The sequence below is a fragment of the Bos grunniens genome, chromosome 4 (assembly GCF_055505025.1).
Source record: "Bos grunniens cultivar Pamir isolate PY7600 chromosome 4, Bosgru_T2T1.0, whole genome shotgun sequence".
Taxonomy (NCBI): Eukaryota; Metazoa; Chordata; class Mammalia; order Artiodactyla; family Bovidae; genus Bos; species Bos grunniens.
The window spans coordinates 91,789,201-91,815,088 of NC_141168.1; the positions used below are offsets into that span (position 1 = coordinate 91,789,201).

Here is a 25,888-nt window from a genome sequence, read left to right on the forward strand (position 1 = left end):
AGTTTTTAGTTTAAAGATTAAGCTAATTTTATCTTTTTTCTACAATAACACTGTTGTTAACATTTTTATGTGTAAATCTTTTTGATCATCAATGAGTTTTTTATTAGGGTAAAAATGCAAAGGTTATCACTGAGGTCAAGTTTATAAGCATTTCCAGTACTTAATATGTATTATTAAATGTCTTTTCAAAATATTGTATCCATTTATATCTCCATATTATTTATGAGACTAACCATTTAACTTTACCCCAGTAACATTAATTACTACTTTAAAATAAATTTTTGCCAGTCTAATAGGAGAATTAATGACCAGTTGCACATTTTGTTTGCTATTGAGGCTGAACATTTGTAAAGATGGTAACTAGCCATTTGTGGTATTTCATTTTAGTGTGAAAAGTGCCTGTTCATACACTGTGATCTTTTTAAGCAGGTTGTTTTCTTTTCTATTTGAAATGGGTATTTATATGTGAAAATTATGATAAAATCATAAATGTTTCACTTTTTTCCCCAAGTAATTATTTTATTTTATCCTAAATGAATCAGTTAAGGAAGCAAGGAGAGCCAGCAGTCACCATGATGATCAGATTATTTTTTTTACAACTAACTATAAGTAGTTGAAGAAGTTGAAGTGGATAGTCTTGGAAAAATAACATTTTATCTCAGTTCTTCATCAATTCTTTAAGTTATCACATATTTGTTAAACAGGTATTTATTATTTGTTCAGTACGTTTACAAGTTAGTATCAACTCAAAATACAGCAAACAAGCATTGATATAGTAAAATATATACCCAAATTGCTAGAACACATAAGATGAGGCACTGGTCAGATACTCTAGTTGTAAGATAGCTAAACCGGACAGGATTCTCTTAAAACCAACATTGTGATTATAACTATAAATTCCTCATTTAGGGGAAAATAAAAAGATTAAAAACTATTAAGTCTTTTGTTTGCCCAGGAACTACTCAGATAGGCATGTATTTTGAGGGAAATGCAAAAAGCTAAAAGAAGGATCATATACATGATGATAAATCGAGTGACAGGAATCTGGAAATACAGAAGCAGAAGCAAGAGACACAAATGAGCAGAGCCTTGTTAAAAATGCCAAAGACAATAAAAATAACATCTTTAGGAATGTTCAGAACAAGAAAAATGAGGCCAGAATAGGCCCATTGCTTGGGGATGTGGCATACACAGTACTGGAAGGAATAGCTAGTGCATGGGATGACAGAGGATTCAAAATGATCTCTACAGGAAAGAACAGGACCGGAGCGAACAGGATGAAATTAGTAGTGATAAACAAATCAACCTTTCCTTAGGTTAAAAAAATCAACTGTACAAGTGTAAGATTAGGGAAACAGAGTCTACAGGAAAAATATTCTGGGATTTTCATCGATTGAAAATTAAGTATGAATTGGTCTTTCAGAATGCAGCCAGAAAGTGGCCACAATCATTGTAGGGCACATTTACAAAAATACAGAATCACAGAGATAATTATCCTCCAGTACTTAGCCCTTATAACACACCTGTGTTTTTTCTTTTCTTTTCTTTTTTAACATAGATATAAGTGTTTTTACTCTAGAGAAACAGGGACAAGTTAAGACTCACTAGTATAGGTAGAGAATGGACTTTAGACACAGTGGGGGAAGGAGGCAGCGATGCATCGAGAGAGAAGCTTTGCCGTATGTATTATACACTGCCATGTTTAAAATAAGATAGCTAGTGGGATGCCGCTGTATAGCACAGGGAGCTCAGCTCGGTGCTCTGTGATGACCCACATGGGTGGGATAGATGGAGGAGGAGGGAGGCTCAAAGGGGAGGGGATATATGAATACTGAGAGCTAATTCATGTTGCTGTAAAGCAGACACTCACACAACATTGTAAAGCAATTATCCTCCAAATAAAATCAATTTAATAAAGGACTCAGTATCAATAATCTGGAGCACTTTCTATGATCTTTAAGGAACTTAGAAATTTCTCCTGTAAATGTTGAACAAATTTTCACAAGGCATGAAAATTGTAAACTATTTGAATACCTGTGATAACAAAAATAGGTTTTACATGTTCTCTGTTTTCCAAAAGATAGAACTGAGTGCCATGGATGGAATTCACAAAAATATAAATAAAAAAAAAATACTTAGACTTTTTAATGCAGTGTGTTCCTAGTCACCAGAAGAATTAAGAAGAGGTCAGAAATGTGGTTAAAAAGGATTTAAATATAGGATATAATCTAATAAGAGGGATTCTTATGGCCCTATCAAATCTATCATTCTGTGCTAGCCTATTTAAAAAAATAATAATTTTATTTTATTTTTATTTTTGGCTGTGTTGGGTCTTCATTGCTGCACGGGCTTGTCTCTAGTTACAGTGAACTGGGGCTACCCTCCAGTTGCAGTGTGCAAGCTTCTCCGTGCTGCTGGCTTATGTTGTTATAGAGCACAGGCTCAAGGCTCGCAGGCTCCAGTAGCTGCAGCACGTGTGCTCGGGTGGAGTTCCCAGTGTCTCGAGCAGGCTCAATAGTTGTGGCCCATTGGCTTAGTTGCTTGGTGGCACGTGCGATCTTCCTGGACCAAGGAGTCTGCTGCATTGGCAGGTGGATTCTGTACCACTGAACCACCAGGAAAGCCCTAGCCTACGTTTTATTTTTGTTAATGTAACCTAATAGCTCTGTCTCATCAGTTTGTCTCTGAAATCATTATGTAAATAGTTGCTCAGTTAATGAATGCATAACAAAATGATTATTAGATATCTGAACACTCAGAAGTTGTTTAAGAGTAACAGAAATCAGAAATAGGTGTGAAAACTGTTTCTGGCAGCAAAATTTGTGGAGAATTGCATTTCACTGAACTTCAATAGTGAAGCAGCTGGTTCTTTATATGGTAGAACAAATCTCAGCAGATATTATTATCCCTGGTTTATTGATTACGACAGTTAAGTGATAGTTTTGTTTATTTCTTCTACGTATTTGCTGAGTTTTTCCTCAAATTGTTCTATCAACTGGGTATTTAAAATCTCCAAATATGGTAGAATTTTCCATTTATCTTTTAAATTCCATCAGTTTGTCTTACATGATTTGGCATTCTCTTGGGAGTTTTTACTTTTATGATTGTTGTACCTTTGTATTAGTCTGTTGCTCTGTAAAAACAAAATAATGCCAAAACTCAATGGCTTGAAACAACCTTATTATCTCACAGTTCTGGAAATTAGAAATGTGTATGTATCCTGGTGGTTCCTCTCTTGTAGTCATGGTATTGGCTAGGTATGCAGTCTCTCAAGATTTACGTGGTCAAGGATCAGCTTCCAGGATCACTCACTTTGTTGGCTGGGTTCATTCCCTCCTCCTGTTGTTGGACTGAAAGTGTTAATTCCTCATTGACCATTGCTCTGAGGCTGCCCTCAATTCCTTGTCTTGTGAGCCTCCCAACGTATCAGTATGTTTTCTTAAAAATATATAATCAGAGAAGGCAATAGAGATTATCATCAGGTGGTAGTCAGAGTCTCTTATAACCTAGTCACAGAGGTGACATCCCATCATTTTATCAAATTCTATTCGTTAGAAGTAAGTCACTAGGTCTAGGGAAGGGGAGTATACATTCAAGGGGAGTGGAGTATACAAGCATTGGAATACTACTAGGCAGAAATCATTGTGAGACATTGTCAGAAGCTAACTACCACAGTCTATTTGTTAATGTAACTCTATTCTTTTATTATGTCTGTTCCTGATTCTGATACATATGACTTTTTTCTCGTATTGCTTTTAAGAAATGCTCTTTATCTTTGGATTTCAGCTATTTGACTTTGCCTTGTTGTGCTTTGTTGTTAACGTTTTTACATTTTCTCTGCATATTGATTTAGCATCTCAAATATGTGATTTTCTCCCTCTCATAACTTTGTAAAATTTTAGCCAGTGTATTTTGAAAGACTTTTCTGTTCAATCCTCTTACCCCTTCTTCTTCTAGTCCAGTTTTACGTGTTTTTGACCATTTGCTATCGTTTAGCAAGGTCCTGCACCACCATTTATTTTTAAGTTTCTATTATTTATGAAAATGAAAGTTGCTCAGTTGTGTCTGACACTCCATGACTCCATGAACTGTAGCCTGTCAGCCTCCTCTGTCCATGGAATTCTCCAGGCAAGAATACTGGAGTGGGTAGCCATTTCCTTTTCCAGGGGATCTTCCCAACCCAGGTCTCCCACATTGCAGGCAGATTCTTTACTGGCTGAGTTACCAGGCAAGTCTTACTTACTGTAATGTATTATTTATATAATTATCATTATTTGCTCTAAGTATTATATTATTTACTATAATTACTACTATAACTATTGTATCAAATACTGTAATTATTAATCACTATAATTACAATAATTATTACTACATTATTTACTAAAATTATTAATATTTATTTATCCTTATTCAAACTAACTTACTCTTCTATGTCATGTCCATTGAGCTTAGTCCTTCCAGTTTTATTTCAAATATTGTAGTTTTTACTTCTAGAATTTCCTTATTTAAATTTATATTACCTTTGCTAAGATTTCCCATTTCTCTACTGAAATATTCATTGGTTGAAAATGTTTTCTTTTAGTTCATTGCAGACAATTGTAAGTACTGTCTTAAAATCCTTATCTGTTAGTTTCAACATCTGCTTTATTTTCTGGTCTGACTTGTTTTTTCCTCTCTCTGTTGAGAGAAGGAAATTTATTTGGGGGTCCTTCATATTTTGGATAATGTTTTTATCATATCTAGGATAAGAATATTAATTTGTAAAGATTCTAGATTCTGTGATTTTTCTTCTGTAAACATTATATCCTTTGTTTCAACTGTTAATTTTTTTTGGCTGTGCTGGAACTGCAGATTCTGTTTCTTGCATGGCAGCTCAGCTTTCAGTACATATTTCTTACTCTATTTGAGATTAAAACTGAGAAAAAATACTGTTCATGGATACTCTTCTATGTTGCATTATGATGCTCAGCATTTGTTTGTGTAGGTCTGAGTTTCCTTCTAATATATTTTAATTTTGTTAGAAGAATATTTCTTTTAATACTTCTTAAAGTGAAGATCTCATGTCTTCACTGAGTAAATTTACTAAGCAAATTGTCTCAGTTTTTGTTGGTCTGACAATCTGTTTCTCTTTCACTTTTTATGGTATTTTTGCTGGGAATATAATTCTAGATTAATAGGTTTTTTATTGTTTTTAAGTTTCAGTACTTTAAATTATCATTCACTTGTCATCTGGATTGAATAACTTTAGATGAGAAGTCTGGCATCCTTGCCTCTTTTTCTCTCTATATAGTGCATCCTTTTTTCTCTGGCTGCTTTTAATTTTTAATTCTTACCACTGTTTTCCAGAAATTTGATTGTGGTATGCCTTGTTGTATTTATTCTATTTACAGTTTATTGAGCCTCTTGGATATATGTGTTTGTAGTTTTCATCAAATCTAGAAAATAATTGGTCATTTTTCCTTAAATTTATTTTTGCATACCTATTCTTCTACAACTTATAGTATGTACATATAACACTTTTTGAATTTTTCTGCAGGTCACTGAATCTGTTAATTTTTTTCAGTCTTTTTTTCTTCTGTGATTTAGTTTGTGTTGTGATTTTCTCTGTAATTTTAATTTCTATTGTTATGGCTTAATGTTCACTAACTTTCTTCTTCAGTGTCTAACCTAATAATTTCAGATGTACTATCTTTCATTTTATATATATAGTTTTTTCATCTATAGAAATTATATTTTGTTCTTTGTTACAAATTCAATTTTTATCTTTATTACATTAATTTTTTTCTCTTCACCTTTGAACATATTTCTAATATTTACAATAGAAATATTTAAGTGTTAATAAATTCCATTATCTCTGAAATCCTAGTTAGGGATCACATTTTCCTGGTTTTTAATATTTCAGGTATTAATTGGATAGTAGAGACTGTGAGCATTACATTGTTGAGAGATAGGTTTTGTCATTTTCTTTAAGATGTGTTAGAGTTTGTTACTTATAAAACAGACTGATACTTTAAAAGCTCATTTTAAAGCATTTTTAGGTCTGAAATAGAGTATATTTTTTATATAGAATTATATAAAAAAGGATTATAAAAAATCCTTTTTTATATAGAATAAACTATGCCTTTACTACAGGCATATTTAGCTCCACTTCATATATGTGCTCTTCGTGTTATCTCCACCAAAGGCTGAGTATTCAGTAAGCACTCTCATTGGCTATTATGAAAGTGAAAAATTTCCCAGGATCATGTAAGCTGCAGATTTCAGTTCACTGGAAATGAAATTTCATTTCTAACCTTGTGCATTGCACTCCATGATTTTGTGGCTTAGATTTAACAAAGACACAAGGAAACCATATGGAGATTTATGGATCTCTTTATGAAAGATCCTCTTCTCTAGTACTCTGTCCTGAAAATACTGGAGACATCAGCCTCCAAGAACTCTGCTGTTTGTCCCATGAATTCTGTTAAGATTACTGTGTTGTTGGATTCTGATTGCTAGAATTTTGTTAAGGATTTTTGCAGACCCAGAGGGATGGTACAGGGAGGGAGGAGGGAGGAGGGTTCAGGATGGGGAACACGTGTATACCTGTGATGGATTCATGTTGATATATGGCAAAACCAATACAATATTGTAAAGTTAAAAAAAAAAAGATAACTGTGCTCTGCTTTATACTGTTCTTGTGAAACAGCTTGTTAGATGTCTATAGTCAAAAAGACCACAAGAGAAAACCTTGCTTGTCTTCTCACCTTGCTTGTCTTCTCACAGGGATTACACTTCTGCACTGTCTCTCGTGCACTGTTTATTTAAATGTATGTGGTAGGAGAGTAAATCCAGGACCAATTACTCCATACAGGTTAGGAGTATAAATAATCACACTCTTTATTAAAAAGTAGGTATCAGTATAAAATACACAATTGAGGTTTTGTACATGCTTAAAAGTCATTATAATCAAAAGATAAAAAAAATAATCAAAAGATATTTCAGACATAAATGGAAAATTGTGATAAATACAATGCTAAGTACTATAATTTCTCTAATTTTCATAAACACTGATGTTACTAGTAGATATTACCACTAGAAGACAAAAGACAGAAGATAAATTTAGGTTTAATTATCTCTTCTTCTTGAGATTTAAATAAGGGAAAAAATCCTCAACATTTTTTCCCCTTTTACAGCAGAATTACTCTATAAAATCCTAACTAAGTCTTAGGTACCATTATTTTTAGCCACACTGACTAGAGTATGGAAATATTATATAGACTTGTAGCACTTTAAGAACTGCTAAATGGTTTGTAATAATTTTGTGATTTTTTTTTTTTCTTAATCATCTGTACTGCTTTGGTCATTCAGTACAGGTCTAAGATCACAGTAGTACAAACTATAGTTTTTAATCTTTAATCTTTAGATCAAAGATCTTGTAACTTTTGTGACTTTAGATCACAAAACTAAAAAATTTATAATAGCTTGAACACTTTAACCCAATTTTCAAAATTAATCAGTTTAAATTTTGACCTTTTCATTTACTAACCTTGTATTAAGACTAAATTGGTTATTTCAGCAACTTACTTGACCATATTAAGACAGGTGGAATTTATTTCCCAGCTCCTGGATTTTCTTTTATCCATGTACTAAAATTTCTGTATATTGCACAGGGAATATAGTCAATAATATTATAATAACTTTGTATGGTGAAAGATGATTACTAGACTTGTGGTAGTCAATTCATAATGTAGATAAATGTCAAGTCACTATGTAGTCTGCCTGAATCTAATATAATGTTGTATGTTAACTATAATTTAATAAAACAATTCTATAAATCTAACTTATTTATAAACCTAGACAGCTTATTAAAAAACAGAGACATTGCTTTGCCAACAAAGGTCCATCTAGTCAAAGGTATGGCTTTTCCAGTAGACATGTATGGATGTGAGTTGGACTATAAAGAAAGCTGAGCGCTAAATAATTGATGCTTTTGAGCTGTGGTGTTGGAGAAGACATTTGAGAGTCCCTTTGACAGCAAGGAGATCCAATCAGTCCACCCTAGAGGAAATCAGTCCTGAATATTCATTGCAAGGACTGATGCTGAAACTGAAACTCCAATTCTTTGGCTACCTGATGCGAAGAACTGACTTATTGGAAAAGACCCTGATGCTGGGAAAGATTGAAGACATGAGGAGAAGGGGACGACAGAGGATGAGATGGTTGGATGGCATCACCGACTCAAAGGACATGAGTTTGAGTGAACTCTGGGAGTTGGTGATGGACAGGGAGGCCTGGAGTACTGCAGTCCATGGGGTCACAAAGAGTCAGACACGACTGAGCAACTGAACTGACAGATAAATCTAATTTGGGTAAATGGGTATGTGAAGATCTCAGAACACTTAAATACTTTTTGGCAGAGCTTAGGTCCTTAAAGAAAGCAATTATGGAGGATTTTTTTCTGATTAGCTAGTAAATTTAATAAGAATTATTTTGAGTTGCCCTACGAATTCATATTCATTGTGTCCTATATGAGCCAGCAGGTGGCAAACTTGAGAGTTTTTGTACTATTGTTCCTATTGAGGAAGTATAAGTATTGAATGAACTATATATGTATCTATACTATACTATATATGTAGACTTCTCTGGTGGCTCAGACGGTAAAGCATCTGCCTACAATGCAGGAGACCCAGGTTCAATCCTTGGGTTGGGGAGATCTGGAGAAGGAAATGGCAACCCACTCCAGTATTCTTGTCTGGAAAATCCCATGGATGGAGCAACCTGGTAGGCTACAGTCCTTTGGGTTACAAAGAGTCGGACAGGACTGAGCGACTTCACTTTCACTTTCTTTCATATATGTATCAATGGATCTTATGAATAGCTTTTTTGGTGTACCATAGAATAAGAAAAATTAAAACCTCTAATTGTACAGCTACTGGTGTTAGGATACCAATGTATTTTTTGTCTGCTTGTTTTTCTCTAGATTTATTGTTTTCCCTATAATTCTTTCCCTAATAAATAATTTTGAGAGAGGATGCCAACTGAACCTATTTTTTGCTATGATTTCCACAAATAAGAGCAAAATGTAACGGTCCTGCATTTACTTGGAGGCGGGGATCTTTCCAACATTTAAAAGGGCATGCAAAATATATTTTGTCTTCCAGAATAAGTAATATAAGATTTTTTTTAAAGTTCTAATAACATTGATCTTCATGTTTTTAAATATAAAACAGTAATTTGTGGTGGTGATTGTTTTTATTTTATTTCTATAAATATTTCCACTTTGGGGTGGATTTTGTTAGTCATATATAAGTGAGGGTGGATTTAATTTATTTCTTTTTTTTATTGGAATATAGTTGATTTACAGTTGTGTCAGGTATACAGCAAAGAGAATCAGCTATACATATATCCACTTTTTTTTAGATTGTTTCCCCATATTGGCCATTACAGAGTACTGAGTCGAGTTCCCTGTGCTATACAGTAGATCCTTATTAGTTATCTATATTATATAGAGTAGTATGTATATGTCAATCCCAATCTTCCAGTTTATCCCTCTTCCCTCTTACCTACTGATAAGCATGTTTGTTTTCTACATCTGTGACTGTACTTCTGTTTTGTAGATAAGTTCATTTGTACCCCTTTTTAAAAAAAGATTCTATATATAAATGATATTATATATGTATATTTGACTTTCAAAAAATGAAAATTGGTTATATTCAAACATATGATTAGGCTTTGGGGTTATAAGAAAACACATTTCTACCTATTACATTCAAAGATGAAAATTCAATCATAATACATAACATCCCTTCCTTTCTCTCTGGGAAATTCACCCATTGTTAACACTACCTCTAAGAATTAATTTCCCTTCCTGTAATTTACACTTCTTTTTATATGGCTGCATTAACCAATCTATTTTAGCAATGACTATAAATTTCTCTTTTTGATGGGGAAGAAGGAAAAAAGGAAAGCAATGACTAAAGATACACAAAAACTAAGAGAACCTCGATGTTCCATTATTTCTACATATGAATTGGATCATTAAATGACTTTTATAAGATTTAAATAAAATAAACTATTCTTCACTAAAATAAAAAACTATATGAATGATTGTTAGTGGACTGTTTTAAGAAATGGAAAATAAATTCACCAATTATTGAAAATAAATGCTTGAGTTCTTTTCCAAATACCACAATAACTGAAGACTCTTTAAGACTTAGTAAGTTTCTAATACTATATAATTCTTCCTTGCTTGCTTTTTTTAAGGGAAGAAGATTCCAGTTTTTAAAAAATATGAAATATAAATATATCATAAGGAAAGTAAATTATACTGTACAGTTGAATGTAATCAATGAAACAAGTTCTGAAATTTAAGAAATGTAGAACTGGCACTTTTTGTATAGATTGTATATCACTCAACTTTAGTGTTCTCAGCACTGGGGTTTAACAAAAAAAAAGGAAAAAACTTCTAATCAGCAGTAACTACTGCTCTAGTCTACATGCATTCAGAGATTCCCTGATCTTGTGCAGTGTGTTCTAAGTCCTCTTTTCTTCTGTTTTCCTTCACTCCATTTCCAAGTTCCCCAGAAACCAGTTTTTGAGAAAGATGACCCACAAACACTTATCACCCCCAATCCCCACTCTGCATCTTCCTGATGGAACACCTTGGGATTTTTCATGAAATCAAATCAGGGACGTGAAACTGAGCCCAGACTCAGTGATTCCCAGACTTCTAGAGTCCCATGTGCATCGGATTACAACCCCAAAATACCTGAACCATGGCTGGCCCTTGCTCTAAGGATTCTGATGAGTGCAAACTGTCATAAAGTGTGCAATGAGGCAGATTTTTTTTTAAGCAATGTTGTTTCTATTTAGTATTTAAATGTACACATCTCTTGAATTTGAGTGAGAACGCCTGGTCCCAGGCGTGTGGTCTGGTGATGCAACCCAGAACGTGCTCAGAGAGAGCTAGGGTCTGCCAGCTGAGGAGGAACCACAGCCACTTCTCTGGAGAAGTATGGCCCAGTCAACTGCATCTTCCCCACGTTCAACAGGGAGGATGACAGGTCATGGCAGCTCCTTAAAACATGCTGGAGAGTAACTCTTCTTGAGAGGGGAGTTCCTCCGTGAAGGTCCTTTGGAGTCCTGTTGAATTTCGGAGTCTGTACCTTCTCCATCCCCTGTGCTCTCTCTGCCATTCTTCACTCACTGCGCTCCCACATCACCCCGTGTACACGAAAAAGAAAGTTTCACACAGAATGAGCCCCGTGTTGACGCAGGCATCACCTCCCCTCCCATCTGGACAGAAGCCCAGGAAGGAGCAAACAAGGATGGAGGTGGTGGGGGTTGGTGGGAGAGTGCGAAGGAAGGTATCGCTTGGATCTCTGTGGTAAGGGTCCCCAAGTGGGGCCGAGCAAGGGTCATTCAAGAGTATTGGTCCTGCACCCACAAATACATCAAGCTTTTCCCTCCTCCATCAGCCTCTTAAATCCCAATGAGGTCACTGCAATGAGAGAGAATCAGATCCAGAGAGGGGGAGAGGAAGAGGACGACGACGAGGAAGAACAAACCCAGACAGAAAAAGGCCATCAGACAAGGTCGCTTTTTCTGGCGACACAGCAACTGTGAGGAGCGTGGTGCTGAATATCATCCGCCCGCTCAGCCTGGGGACCGAGGGACTCGTAGAAGCACTTCGTGTTACCACGAAAACAAAGGAAAGGAGACCGAGCGAGAGGGTGAGAAATGCTTTGAGCGGTCCCGCTTAGGATCTGGGGAAGCAAAGCTCGTGTACTTGCGGGGAAAGAAAAGGGAGCCTGAAAGGGTCCCGGAAGCAGAGGAGAGAACGGGATTTCCCTGCGGAGACTTGGGACGCGGCAGAACTCTGGACAGCGCCTCGACTCCGGAGCAGAGCTCCCAGCTCCCTGGCTCCCCCAGGCTTCTGGCTCCTTATTGAAAGCCCTTTCTACCGGTGTGCTCTCCTCTCCTGGACTCCGACCACCGACTGGGAAAATCCTTCTGTGATCCCTGTCTGAACGTGCCAGGGGTGGAGCAACTCTGCTTCTGACCCAGTCAGGGAAGAGGGTCTCCGGTTCTGGAAATCCAGTCCTTGTGGATAATGCTTCTCTGGTGAAGAAAGAAAAGTTTTGGGGTCTGGTAGCGGGCAGAGGGGATAAGGAGGAGAGTGGAAGGAAGAAGGTGGATGGTCGGCTTCCCTCTCTGACCTGGAAGGAATGATGACCGAAGAAGGATGTGCACCAGCGGCCAGATTATTGGGAGCCTCCTGGTGCTCTCCGTGCTGGAGATAGGGCTGGGGGCGTCCAGCGTGGCAGTGGGGGCGGTCAGCTTCAGCCTGGCCCTCCGAGAGCACAAGCCGCAGCTTGGAGACTCGTCCCCGGTATGGAGCGGGGTGTGTGTACGTTGAGCCATTTCACTCTCTCTTTACCTCTTTACGGTGATGGTCAGTGTGCGCGCGTTAGTCACTCCCTCCCTGGGGTTGAAAATCATGAATCTCCTCTGGCTTGCATGTAGGTTCATGTCGCAGGCTATGCCTCTGTATGTTTTCCTTTAATTAGTAGTATTTTTTTTTTCCTTACCTTGACTTGATACCAAATTAAATGGCTTTGTTTAAAGTTGGGGGAGGGCAGTTTCCACTGGCTGAATCTGCAAAAGGTTGCCCAGTGGGGCTGATTGGGGTGGCGGGGGTGGGGGTCACACCTGTCAAGGGCAGGCTCAGCCTCCATACTTTTACAAGGAAAATCAAAATGAAAGTGTTACATCATTTTCTTACACCAGCAACAAGCAAGGGTAGAGTTATGCATTTATTTCTCGGTAACAGTGCCCAAAGTACACTAAAGACAACACAGATGTCACAAAGAGAAATATGATGTGAGTATGAAAGGAGGATTTCATCCCAGAAAACACTGCTCTTAATTTTCCGTTTTTAAAACTCTTTCCTAAGTTCTAGGGAATAAGGTAAACAACAAATGATATGTAGCAACATTCTAACTCAAGAATAACTCAGCTTAAAGAGTACCTAATGCTCAGAGAAAATGTCATAATTTTCATTAGGTCAGAGGGCAGACCCATCCAGCTTCTAGTTTATTTACTGTGGGTGAATCTCCAGGAAAACCTTAGAGACCCATTCCTTCCACCCAGGATCAATAAAATAACTCAGCACTATTCCTAGTGTGAACCTACTTGTGAAAATCAGTTTTTCTTCTCCTTTAAGTTATATAGCTCTTCTATCCATATCCTTCTGGATCTTTAGCTTGATTCTATTTTCTAAGATAATTTAATAAGATGTTATTCTGTCACTGATAATTAGTATAATTAACAATCATGGCTTAGTTATTTGTGCTTTAGGTGTCTGAGGGAAAAAAAATGATAATTTATGAGTTCAAGAGTAATTCTGAAGCAATTTATTTTTAAGTGAAGTTCTAGCGTTCTTAAAACTGGCATAATTATGCTTTAGAAAATTAGTTTTTATAATTTAACTTTTCTAAGTGAGAATGTTTTTAAATTGCAGAAATTAAAAGAAAAATGGTATTCAGTTCTAACATTGGATTCTTCTAAGTATCCTTGTTCTAAATTCAGTAAGTCCCAGCAACCATAAATTATTACCTTTTGCTGTATTATTTTAAATATAAGTATGAAAGACTAAATAAAAGACAAATCTTAAAGCTAGTTATTTTACATCTTATATGTAGTAGTGATTATTTTGAGAGTTGTAGTTAGCATTATTATGATTAAACATAAATTAACTTGAAAACTTCTACCAGTTTTCAAAATGAAATGTAATGTCAACATTTAAATCAAGCGAAAGAAAATGTGATCTTTTGGTGGCTTATGAGGAAGAACGCTTAAATACTCTTCAAATTAATTTCCCTCTGTAGTTCAGAAAATTGAGTAAGTGAATGTAGATTGTCTCAAAATAGCATTGAAGTATCCAGTTTACCTTCATGAATAAAAAGGTGGTTGCATTTGCTTGGTGTCATGTAAGAAAAATTATTTTAAAATGTTTTTTTTTCTCTCTTTCTCAGCTATTTACTAATTATCTAGGTGAGTTGATGTGTATGTACAAAAAAAAAATGAAAATTTTGAAGCAGCTCAGTGAAAAGCAAAATAATAAAGCACAGTCATTATTATAAATAATTATTTCCTTTTTAAACATTTTGCTTTTTAGAGTAACCAAATTCACCTATGATTCTGAAATAATAGGTTCAAATTCTGTTTTCTGATTCAGTAAAAAATAAATCCATGTGATTGAATGAACCGATTTGAAATTTGAGTGCCAAAAGAGTTGATAACTTTTATAAACTCAATAAATCAAATTGGCAAAGAAACAAATGTCTAAATTTGACCATTGTTTACCAAATTATAGTCTTGCTAACTTGATTTTTAAGATAATTTTTCAGAGGTCATTTGTAATACAGTTTGGATTATCACAATTCTGGCAATGATGAATTCATGTGACCAATATTTATAGAGGGCTTACCACATGCAAAGCATTTTACTATTTAACACAAAGACTATTAAGATGAATCAGAATGCCGAGCTGTGGAAGTAAGATGGATAGATATGTCACTTCCTTTACCAGTGGTGAGAAATTAGAGTTTGACTTCAGGGAGTTACAGATACAGGGGAGAGAAGAAATATCCTTGGGACAAGTATTATTTTTCTCTTGATCTTTAAAGTTTATTGAAACTTAGAAGGAATGTATCATAGTATGAAATCTGGAGTCTGCTTGGGAGTAGCTTCCAGGTCAGCCTTTAGCCATTTACTATCTGGTTGACTAGCCAAAGTTTCCTCATACTCTGTCAAGTAGGGTTGTTAGATGGCACAAATAAAATCATGTTCTTAGTAAAATGTATGCTATGTAGTACGCACTGAATAAATGCACATGGCTAGTATTGGGTGCACAGAATGGCAGTGAATGCCTGAGAAAGAAAACTTTCTAGGCGGCAAGATTGAAAACAAAAAAACGGACAGGTTGGGTTGTGTTTCAGGAATAATAAGCTCTTATGTTTTTCTGAGGCTTAGGTGTGTGAGGGAGAGATAAGGATGGAAAGAATGGTAGGGACCAGACCATGAGAGGCTGTGTGCCAGTCTCAGATTATTTCCTCATAGTTTTAATAAAATAATAATAATAACAATTCTTAATTTCCAAAGAGACCTCAGGAATATGCAGCAGAACACTAGACTGATAACTACTCATCTCTCTGGTATTATAAATTAAAAATCTTATGTTATTTATAAACACTAGATGGGATTGTATAATAATTAACTTTCCAGGTCATAATCCATAATCAGAGTGTATTTCGATTGGTGCCATGAAGTTTTTTTCAATACATAAATATCATTATTACCAGATTTTGCATTCAATTTTAGAAGCCAATGGAAATAAAAACTACTATGGAGGGATTGCTTATTATATATGGACCTCAACATCATAAGCTTTTAATCTAGGTCAAATGCACTAAGAATTTAGGCAACTATTTTGATTATTTGGACTTAAATTATTATTGAATATTTTTGGATTATTGGAAAATTACTGGACCAAAATTTTAAGTGGCTTAAAAATAAAACAGTATGAAGAAAAAGGGCTTAAAATCCATAAGATGGATGTTTATACAGGTTATTTCCAGTCACTATTTCATAGTAAGGTAAATGGTTATTATGGGACCTGGGACCAGTCTAAAAGATGTGGGCAATTAGAAGGAAAAAAAATTTTAACTATAATTTCATAGCAAAAGAAAGCTATAAATGCCTTATAAGATTTTGGCCTCTTCTTGATTCTTTGTAGTAGTTTATATAGATACCTCATTGAAAACATGAAATAACACTACTAGATAACAATAAATGAACCATTGAGTAAACTGCTTTGGAGAAGACATAGGCATGTGAAATATAATCGATGTGTAAGATACATTGGCAGGGAGTTAGACAGGACTGTGTCTCCAAGCGGCTGTAGGATCATCATTTTTCTCAGTCTCCAGTACATCATCTATAATGTGAGTGGATTGTATTCAGTGGTACACAGATCCAAGGAAATTTTATTTTGTTGCTCTAAATTGGCACTTTGAAATCTAAAGATTCAAATGGTGGTGTCCAGAAAAACATCTGATAGAGTTTTATTTTATACATACCATGGTAAATTCCATCCATCTATATCTGATATTCATTCTATAGATGTATTAAAAGAACTTTCCTTAAGCTCCTTTACCCCACATGTAAAATAATCTTTTAAAATATTCACAATTTTCTTAACAAAATTATAAAGTTTGAATGATTTTTATTGCTTCTGGAGCATTCTTAATTTGTACACCATAACTTTATCTGCTTCAAAAATCTGATATTTTAATGAAATTTATAGCCTAGTCAAGTCATATACTTAGTATGTGGATTTCTGATTGTGGATTCCTGATTCACCATGGCAACAACTCAGCCAACTGTAAGACTGTGTTGAAATTCACCTACTGTACATCCTAATCCATACCAAAGCAAAAGAAATGAAGTGCTGTATATAAATGATACTTGCTCCAAAATGTTATTTCTAATATTTAAGTCTATTCAGTTCATTTAAGGAAAAACAAGACAAAGTGAAAGAAACCCCTCAAACAGTTACTTCAAATTTACAAATGCTAGATAATGCATCATTTTTTCCAAAGTTAAAATATATAACATAAAGGACTCATATTATTTATCATGAGATGAAAACAGTGCCCTATCCTCAGAAAAGACCACAACTGTACATTTATATCCAATTTTTAAATGAATTTTAATTATGTAAGTAATTTATAATTCCTGTTGCAAAGGGTTAAAAAAATCAAAACTGAAGTTCTCTTCCCTACCACATCATCAAAATTAGCCAACATTATAAATTTAGTGTATAACCTCACAGATATTTCTCCATACATACATATTATTGTTTGAACATATAGACTAATTTTTATATCAAGTTTCTGGATATAATAAAGCCCCTTCATGGCTATCTAGAGCCCAGGTAAAGAATATTTTCTTTATCTGAGTCATACTCTTATTCTCAAGTGCTACTTGTTATTTACTGGAATCAGGGCAGTTAAATAAGTGGCAATTAGATAAGTTCAGTTCAGTTCAGTCGCTCAATTGTGTCCAACTCTTTGTGACCCCATGAATTGCAGCATGCCAGGCCTCCCTGTCCATCACCAACTCCCGGAGTTCACCCAGACTCACGTCCATCGAGTCAGTGATGCCATCCAGCCATCTCATCCTCTGTCGTCCCCTTCTGCTCCTGCCCCCAATCCCTCCCAGCATCAGAGTCTTTTCCAGTGAGTCAACTCTTCGCATGAGGTGGCCAAAGTACTGGAGTTTCAGCTTTAGCATCATTCCTTCCAAAGAAATCCCAGGGCTGATCTCCTTCAGAATGGACTGGTTGGCCCTCCTTGCAGTCCAAGGGACTCTCAAGAGTCTTAATAGTTGGAATATGTAGTTATTATTCAAGGAAACATACTCTGTCCAAAAAAGAAGTAAAATGCCTATTTCTAGTGTTGATTGATAATGACATGATGGGAGGAAATCAGTGAATTTTGTCATTATCTGACAATAGTTTTTTTTTTTGTTTTAGTCAATATTTCACCCATATGTAAGTGACATGCATTGAAATTTCTATCCAGAACACATGACAAATTCTGTTTCAGGATTTTGGCCCTTATTCAAGGGTAAAAGTGGTCTTGAAGAATTTGCCATAGACATATTAGGGAAAAAATGATAATAATGGCATCAATCACCTATTTGTTGACAGTGTGCTTCATACAAACATCATCAGACAAAGTCATATCTTTAATTTGGATATTTTTGCATAAAATGTTCAAGTTAGACCTCTATATTGACTTAATTGTTAGCCAGGTCATACATTATGTGCTTTGAATATAGCTAAGCAATTTAACCTTCCTGAATATTCACTCAGCCCTCAGATCATACTTAATTATATTAGGAGATGGGAGATATAACCCAGCCATCCAAACTGAAATGCCTGTCTTTAAAATTCAGTAAAAACTAGAATAGATTCACACACACCAAAGAGGGAAAACTCCAACAATTCTCTGTTCAAACAATGCTGGGTCATTCATTTATGAAGTGAACAAAAATTCAACCTACTGTACTATATATATTTATATATAATTCTGTTCATTCAAATGGCATTTCTATACCTAAATAACCAATCCCAGAGTTCTTCAAAATATTTAACTTTATTTTCCTAATGTAATTTCGTCAAATTACATACAAGGTGGTTACACTGAAGATGCTTCCCGGGTGGCTCAGTGGTAAAGAATCTGTCTGCCAAGGCAGGAGACACAGGAGAGGTGTGTTAAATCCCTGAATTGGGAAGATCCCCTGGAGAAGGAAATGGCAACCCACTCCAGTATTCTTGCCTGGGAAATTCCATGGACAGAGGAGCCTGGCGAGCTATAGTCCATAGGGTTGCAAAGAGTTGGACATGACTGAACACAGAGCACCACTCTGCAGATAGATGTCCATGTTGAAGTACATGGACAGTGGAAGAATAATTAGGTAATAGTATAGAAAGACTCAGTGAGCATCTTTCTAGCAGAAAAAGAGAAAGAGGGGAAAAAAGTTATGCTATTACTTTGCTCTGTGATGTATAAAGCCTTGCAATCCTTCTCATGAATGCAGATCTAATCTATATGTATACTGTACTCATAGTAAATGGTAGATGGGATTCATACATCTCACTCTATATTACTGTGGCTCTGGATAACTTATGCTTTTTCACCAAGTCAGGGAGAGAAATAACTGTACCTATTATATGGGTTACTGTGAAGTTGTTGTGAAGCTAAGGCAATGCTTATAAAGCTGTCAGTACTGAGCCTGGCCAGAAGTAAGTGCACAGTGAACATTAGCTGCTCCTTCTACTGCCCTATTCAGCTCCATGACAACCAGGACCTATAACCTGCTAGTGATACACTGGTTCTCAACATGTCTCCAACATCCTTAACCAGCTCTAGTTTGACTCATCATTTTTGCTTTTGTTTTTCTTTCCATGTATTGTTGGTTGGTTGGTTTAGTCACTAAGTTGTGTCTGACTCTTGTGACCCCATGGACTGTAGCCCTCTAGGCTCCTCTTGTCCACAGGACTTTCCAGGCAAGAATACTGGAGTGGGTTGCCATTTCCTTCTCCAGGGGATCTTCCTATCTCAGGGATTGAACCTGGGTCTCCTACATAACAGGCAGATTCTTTACCAACTTAGCTATAGACCCCACATGTTCATGTATAGCATCTAGTTAGTTTTTGACTTACATTATATACATTATACATTAGCAACTACAAAAATATACCAAAATATATTTGGAAAAGTCATGTAGACATTCAGCTTAAAACTGAATGGGGGAACTGCTGCCATTGTAAGACACTTGTCTCTGTCTGATTTTCTGTTGGAGGTGGAGAGGGTAGTGGAAGCTCTATGATAAAGATATTTGATAATCAGATAAATTAGACAGTTATCTAAATTAGGCATGTCAAACAGGGAGGATATGATAACTACTTTTGTACCATGAAGTCCTCAAAACACATATGTAAAATAATGTTATTGTTATAAAGTCAGAATAAAAGTGAAAATTAACACTTCTGACAAAGATACTCAATAACTTGGAAATTTGTATGGTTTTGTCTGAACTACCCAAATAGCTTTTAAAGCATAACTAACTCTCATGTTAATTAGTAACCATGATTTTTAGCAGTAATGCAACTCAAGAAGCAATTGAAACTTCCATGAGTTCATGATCTGTTATTAAATACTGGGAAAAAATAAGGCAGAAATAAAATCAGTGGTTAAGCATAGTACCGTGGAGGACAGGGAGCCTTGAGCTACTTGTCCTGCAGAAATAATACTAGGCATGATTTATTAATAGTTAACTATGGTCCATATGCTTTCATATACATTTTATTTCTAATATTAACAACTTCATGAACAATGTTTTGTTTTGTAAAATTTATGTAGGAAAAAGAGCTTAACTAGGATGGTACACCATTATTTAATCAGCTGAGTTAGTATTTAAAGCCAGGGCAGTCTTATTTCATAATCAATAGAGAAAATTTCTTTGTGTGAAACATGGGAAATTTTCATGAAATGAAAAAGTCATTCACTGAGGCCTGACCTCATTATTTGCTCCCAACTCTCAATCTGTGAGCCAGGCAGGATGGCATAAAGGCCAAGTCCTGATCACTGTTTGTTTTCTAGAAGAGACTGAGAAAGCCACCTGATCAACTGTGCAAGCTCCCATGTTCCCAAAACAGTGTGAGATACTAGATTAAATTGTTCCTACCCATAAATCTTAGCCTTAAAAAATAAAGCTAAATAATGCATCTCAAATAACCATTAAATATTATAAGCCCAATCAGGAAGACACAAAATGACATATTTGTTTAAATACATTCAAAGGGAGAGGTATCAATAATCAAGGATATCCATCCTCGTGGAGGAAGAACTTTACCCAGGCCTTGCAGATGAGGCAGATTTCCAGTGGGCAGAGGGAAGAAGATGATATGCTAAGCACAGTTATTAACATGTGTCAAGTCATGGAAGGGACAGCAAAATGGAGAGTTTGGCGGGGGGCGGGGCGGGGGAGGGGCGGGGATTGAGGAGACCAAACTTGTTAGAGCAAAGATATGTTCAAAGAAAAACTGGTAAGTGAAGCTCTACCTCACCTGAATAGGATGTGGCCAGCTTCAAAAGGGTCCTGAAAGAATGGCAAGACTAGTCTGCTCTTAATTCCCAGCTAAACTTTTTAAGTTCTGCTTTTTAGAATTTGATGGGCTTGAGGCCAATGTATTGCTGCTCAATTTCAAGGTGAAACACCAGCCCTTGGTTCCCACATGTGTACGTGGGATCAAAAGAAAGACTTGAGAGAAATCTTGAGATGTGTGTGTGTGTGTTAGTCACTCAGTTGTGTCTGACTCTTTGCAACCCCATGGACTGTTGCTCACCAGGCTCCTCTGTCCATGGAATTTTCCAGGCAAGAATACTGGAGTAGATTGCCATTTCCTTCTCTAGGGAATCTTGGAAGACCCAGGGATTGAATCCACATCTCTTATCTACCTGCATTGGCAGGCTGGTTCTTTACCACTAGCATCACCCGGAAAGCCCCTTTGAGACTCGAGAGAAGTGAAAATCTTACATCACAAACCGAACTCCAGCTTCAACTGGCTTTCCTATTGTTGATGGTAGATTTGTAAGATCATAAGTTCCTTATGCTCAATTATTCTTACAGCTGCCTGACGTACAAGAGTTCATTTGTATAATTGGTAGTATTCAGTTCAGTTCAGTTCAGTCACTCAGCCGTGTCCGACTCTTTGCAACCCCATGAATTGCAGCACGCCAGGCCTCCCTGTCCATCACCAACTCCCAGAGTTCACCCAAACTCATGTCCATCGAGTCAGTGATGCCATCCAGCCATCTCATCTTCTGTCGTCCCCTTCTCCTCTTGCCCCCAATCCCTCCCAGCATCAGAGTCTTTTCCAATGAGTCAGCTCTTCGCATGAGGTGGCCAAAGTACTGGAGTTTCAGCTTTAGCATCAGTCCTTCCAAAGAACACCCAGGGCTGATATTTAGAATGGACTGGTTGGATCTGCTTGCAGTCCAAGGGACTCTCAAGAGTCTTCTCCAACACATTGGTAGTATTGGCATGATACAAATAAATGAAAACAGGTTTTGGAAGTATTGAGACTTGGGGTCAAATTCTAGCTCTAGCAGTTTCTAGTTGTTTAAGTTTGAATGAGTTAAATTATCTCACTGAGCAGTCAGCTAACTCATCCATAAAATAGCAATCCTACTAACTATTTCATGGAGTTTTCTAAAAATTAAATGTAGTATTTCTATAAAGGGCTTGATAAATGTTAGGTATTCAGTAACTGTGACTGTCCCATAATAATGACATGTTTTTGCTATATTTCTGGAAAATTCATTTTCTATATGTGGCTTCTGTTGTGTATTATAGACATTCTGTTTTTACACATTCCTAAAGGGGAGGTTTATTGTAAGACTGTTGATGAAATTGACCTTGGAGTCAAAACTAAGTAACATTTAGGTCATATATCTGGTCTTAGAAAACATGTACTTGTCATACCTACTTTTAGGCATAGTAACAGTTGTGATTTAGTGTGCTTATTCTGGGATCACAGGAATATTATCTAGGTCAATATTGGGATAAAGAGGTGTGTTTTTTGTTTGTTCTACCAAATACAGATGTGTTCTTGATTTTCTCATTATTTTTGCTGGGTTATTGGAATTTTTAGTTCTTTCATGACTTTTTTTCTGCCAATTTCCTACATGGATAACTCTGGGGAATTAAAATAATTAATGATAATAATGATGACATAATAATGGCAGTAGCAGTTTATATTTACAGTATTCTATGTTGCCTAAGAATTCCACCTGCTTTTGTTATCCGCTTATATTAGCAGGTGAGTTTCTTCACCTAAGGTATAAGAACCTAAAGGATTTAGGATTTAGTGACTTAAGATCAGAAAGTGAAATCAGTTACAGGAGCAAGATAGAAACCTAAATCACTTGAAGAAAGAATGTGTGTGTGTGTGTGGGTGGGTGGGTGCACGTGCACACCCATGCAGGTGCTCATACTTGTGCAGTGGAGATGAAAAAATAAGTAATTCCTAGAAGGAAGTTGATAACTGTTGCTGATATGCAATATAAGCTACATTCAGGCTTCTGTTGACCTGTTTGGGGGCAATTCAAAATGTTGTGAGCCCTCTGTCAGCTGCCTCTTATTTCCATAACTGGCTGGTTTTCGAAAACTGCCAGGCACATTGGATGGATATTTGTGCATGGTGTTGACAATTCTTAGGAAGAGCATAACTTCTACTCTTTATTCCTCTGGAGTCCCTGTACCTAAGATTTAGTTGGACAATTGCCACTTAAATATACTGCAGATTCAGAGTTCTTCTTGATGAAAATTTACAAGTTTAGTTAACATTTTCCTTGCTACTTGGGGAGCAGAAATGGCTCAGACATCAAAAAGCCTTATTTACTTAGCACACTCAAAATATTCAACAGATTATTTTTTGAAAAGAATAACTATCACAAAGCATAATTGGAACAGAATACAGTGCATAATTCGTTAAATCCCAGAGGGATTGCATCACAGGAACTGAGTTGGGGAGTGAAGGGATGAATGGCATTCTGAGAATCCAGGCTGATTCATTCTGAAGAAAGAATTCCACACTGAAGGATCTGGGTGGCCATTGGAAAGTTCCTGAGAGTTTTGGACTTGGGTTCGTTTAGAAGAGCCTGACCTGCCAGTCAGTGACATGCTATGTTTAATGCTTTCTTCTGAAATTCAGTCTTGTGTGTTGTTGATTTCATTCACTTACTTTACAGTCTCTGCAAAGGCTTCCTCACTGCTTGTTGTGCATCTGGATTTGCCACTGTCGGGGTTTTCTTTCCATTTCTCCCTTGAGTGCTTTGGTTTAATTTCTTTATTTGTTATAGTTACCTCCTATTCCATGCTGTCTGTTAAGCTACCAAGAGGGCCTGTGCTAATGGAGGACTGGTTGCTCATCACATCAACATATCTCTTGTACATTTTATCCTCTAGGTATTTCCTATAAAGTTGATTATAATTGTGAGAGCTCATGGTTCTATTGAAAAAAATATGTACATTTATCCTTTCTCAGTTAAACTTTAATTTTTTAAGTTTCAAATTTTCCTGGAGTGGAAGAAACATAGTATATGGATCAATATATATAAAATGCCATGCTTTATTTCAGTGTTCTGTTTTGGGATGGAAAATAAGAAATTAGATCTAGCTTAAGGGGAAAAAAGAACACTGCATAATTAGCAGGGTTTTCCATTGACTAAGAAAAAAAAAGAACTATAAACAGGGAAAAGTGATTTATTTTTAAAATGAACACTTTGCTAAAAATGCAAAAGAACTGGGAAAGGGGAAAGAGAGGCCATTGATGAGATCTATAAATCTAATAAAGGCTGAAAAAGTCCAGGAAACCAAATTGTCAGATAGCACAGTCAAGTCCTAGGACCCCCAGGGGTTAGGCTTATGAAAATGGGGCCAAATCGACGTTGAGGTAAATGACAGATTGCTGTATGGTCTACACTGGGTTAGGATGAGTCAAGAATAGGAATGAGCTGTGGAAAATCGGGAGAGTCGAGTTCCTGTTCCTGTTCTCATAAGCCAGATGCTTATTTTCCTCAGTTCACTTCCCTATTAGATTTAGTTAATAACTATTGATTCCACAGTTACAACATTCTACACTCTGAGTTAGGTTCTGAGAACTTAGCAGTAAATGAATCTATAACAGTCCCTGATCTTCTGAAGCTCAATTTTAAAAGGAATATGAGGATGGAGACAGTGGGATGAATGGAGAAAGTAGCATGAAAACGTATACACTTCCCTATACAAAATAGATAGCCAATGGGAATTTACTGTATGACTCAGGGAACTCAAACTGGGCCTCTGTAACAACCTGGAGAGGTGGGAAAGGGTGGGAGGTAGGAGGAAGGTTCAAGATGGAGAGGACATATGTATACCAATAGCTGATTCATGTTGATGTATGGAAGAAACCAACACAGTATCGTAAAGCAATTATCCTTCAACTACAAATAATTTAAAAAAATAAAAAGGAATATAGAAAATGAACAAATAATGCACGAATTAACAATTGAAGTTTGTACCTGGTAAATAGGAGAAATATAGGCTTATGCAGACTATAACAGTTATCAATAATGGGAGAATCAGAAAATGCATCTCTAACATTTCTGAAGGAAGATGAGGTATTTCCCAGATGAAGAGGGAAAAAAGCATTGTCCCAACCAGGGGGAACATCTTGTGTAAAGACTCTGAGATAGAAAATGTTTCATATGCTTGAGCAACTGAAAGAAGGCCAGGTGACTGGAGGATGACCAGTGGGCAGGAGGAGATAGAAAGCTCTGGGTGAGGTGAAGAAACAAACAGGGTAAAAATCACTTAAGGCTTTATAGACATGATACAATGGTTTTACTTTCTCCTAATTATTATAGGAGCCACCAAAAGATTTTAAGTGGAACAATGACAAGATTATATCTGCATTTAAAGAAGTTCATTTGGGGCTGCAGTTTAAAATGTACTTTGGAGTCAGACAAGTTCTTGTCACAAATCAAGTCACAGGTCTATTTAGGAGGCTACTGATCGGAGAAGGCAATGGCACCCCACTCCAGTCCTCTTGCCTGGAAAATCCCATGGATGGAGGAGCCTGGTAGGCTGCAGTCCATGGGGTCGCTAAGAGTCAGACATGACTGAGCGACTTCACTTTCACTTTTCACTTTGATGCTTTGGAGAAGGAAATGGTAACCCACTCCAGTGTTCTTGCCTGGAGAATCCCAGGGAAGGGAGCGCCTGGTGGGCTGACGTCTATGGGGTCACACAGAGTCGGACACGACTGAAGTGACTTAGCAGCAGCAGCAGGGCTGTGTGATACAGTGGTTACATGGATGAGAGTTAAGGAATAAAATAAAAACAGAAGAACAGATACTTGAGATACAGAGTTAACAAGGTTTTGTTTCATGAGATGCCACTGTAAAACATTAAGAATGAGTTTCAGATTTCAGAACTGAGCATCTAAGAGGATCCTATTTACTCTTTGAGACTAGAGGATTAGAGGAGGAAACCTCTGTGTGTGTGTGTGTGTTTAGGGAGCAACTGGTATAGCCTGGGAAGAGATCAAGGATTTGTTTGTGATCTGTTATGTTGGAGGGGCCTGTGAGTTATCTAAATGGAGATGCGAGGGGCTATTAGATGGGTCTAGAGATCAATGCTGGAAATCTAAAAATGTATTAAATACATTTAAAGGTATTTAAAGCCACATGACTTGTTGAAACATCCAAAACAATGCCTTTAATCACTA

The 25,888-nt window shown here is 36.4% G+C and overlaps 1 protein-coding gene across 3 annotated transcripts in view; it reads left to right on the top strand.

Annotated features, from left to right (window-relative positions):
* Positions 1–25,888, top strand: part of TMEM196 (transmembrane protein 196) — a 324,954-nt gene that overhangs the window by 239,232 nt on the left and 59,834 nt on the right. Inside the window, exon 1 of one of the 3 annotated variants that reach the window (XM_086397455.1) lies at positions 11,290–12,373. The exons of 1 other annotated variant lie outside the window; for it this stretch is intronic. In XM_086397455.1, coding sequence (XP_086253581.1) covers positions 12,227–12,373 — 147 coding nt within the window. In that variant the 5' untranslated portion in view covers positions 11,290–12,226. Of the gene's footprint in view, positions 1–11,289; positions 12,374–25,888 lie in introns of those variants that run through there. One more of the 3 variants, XM_086397453.1, reaches the window with a different exon arrangement.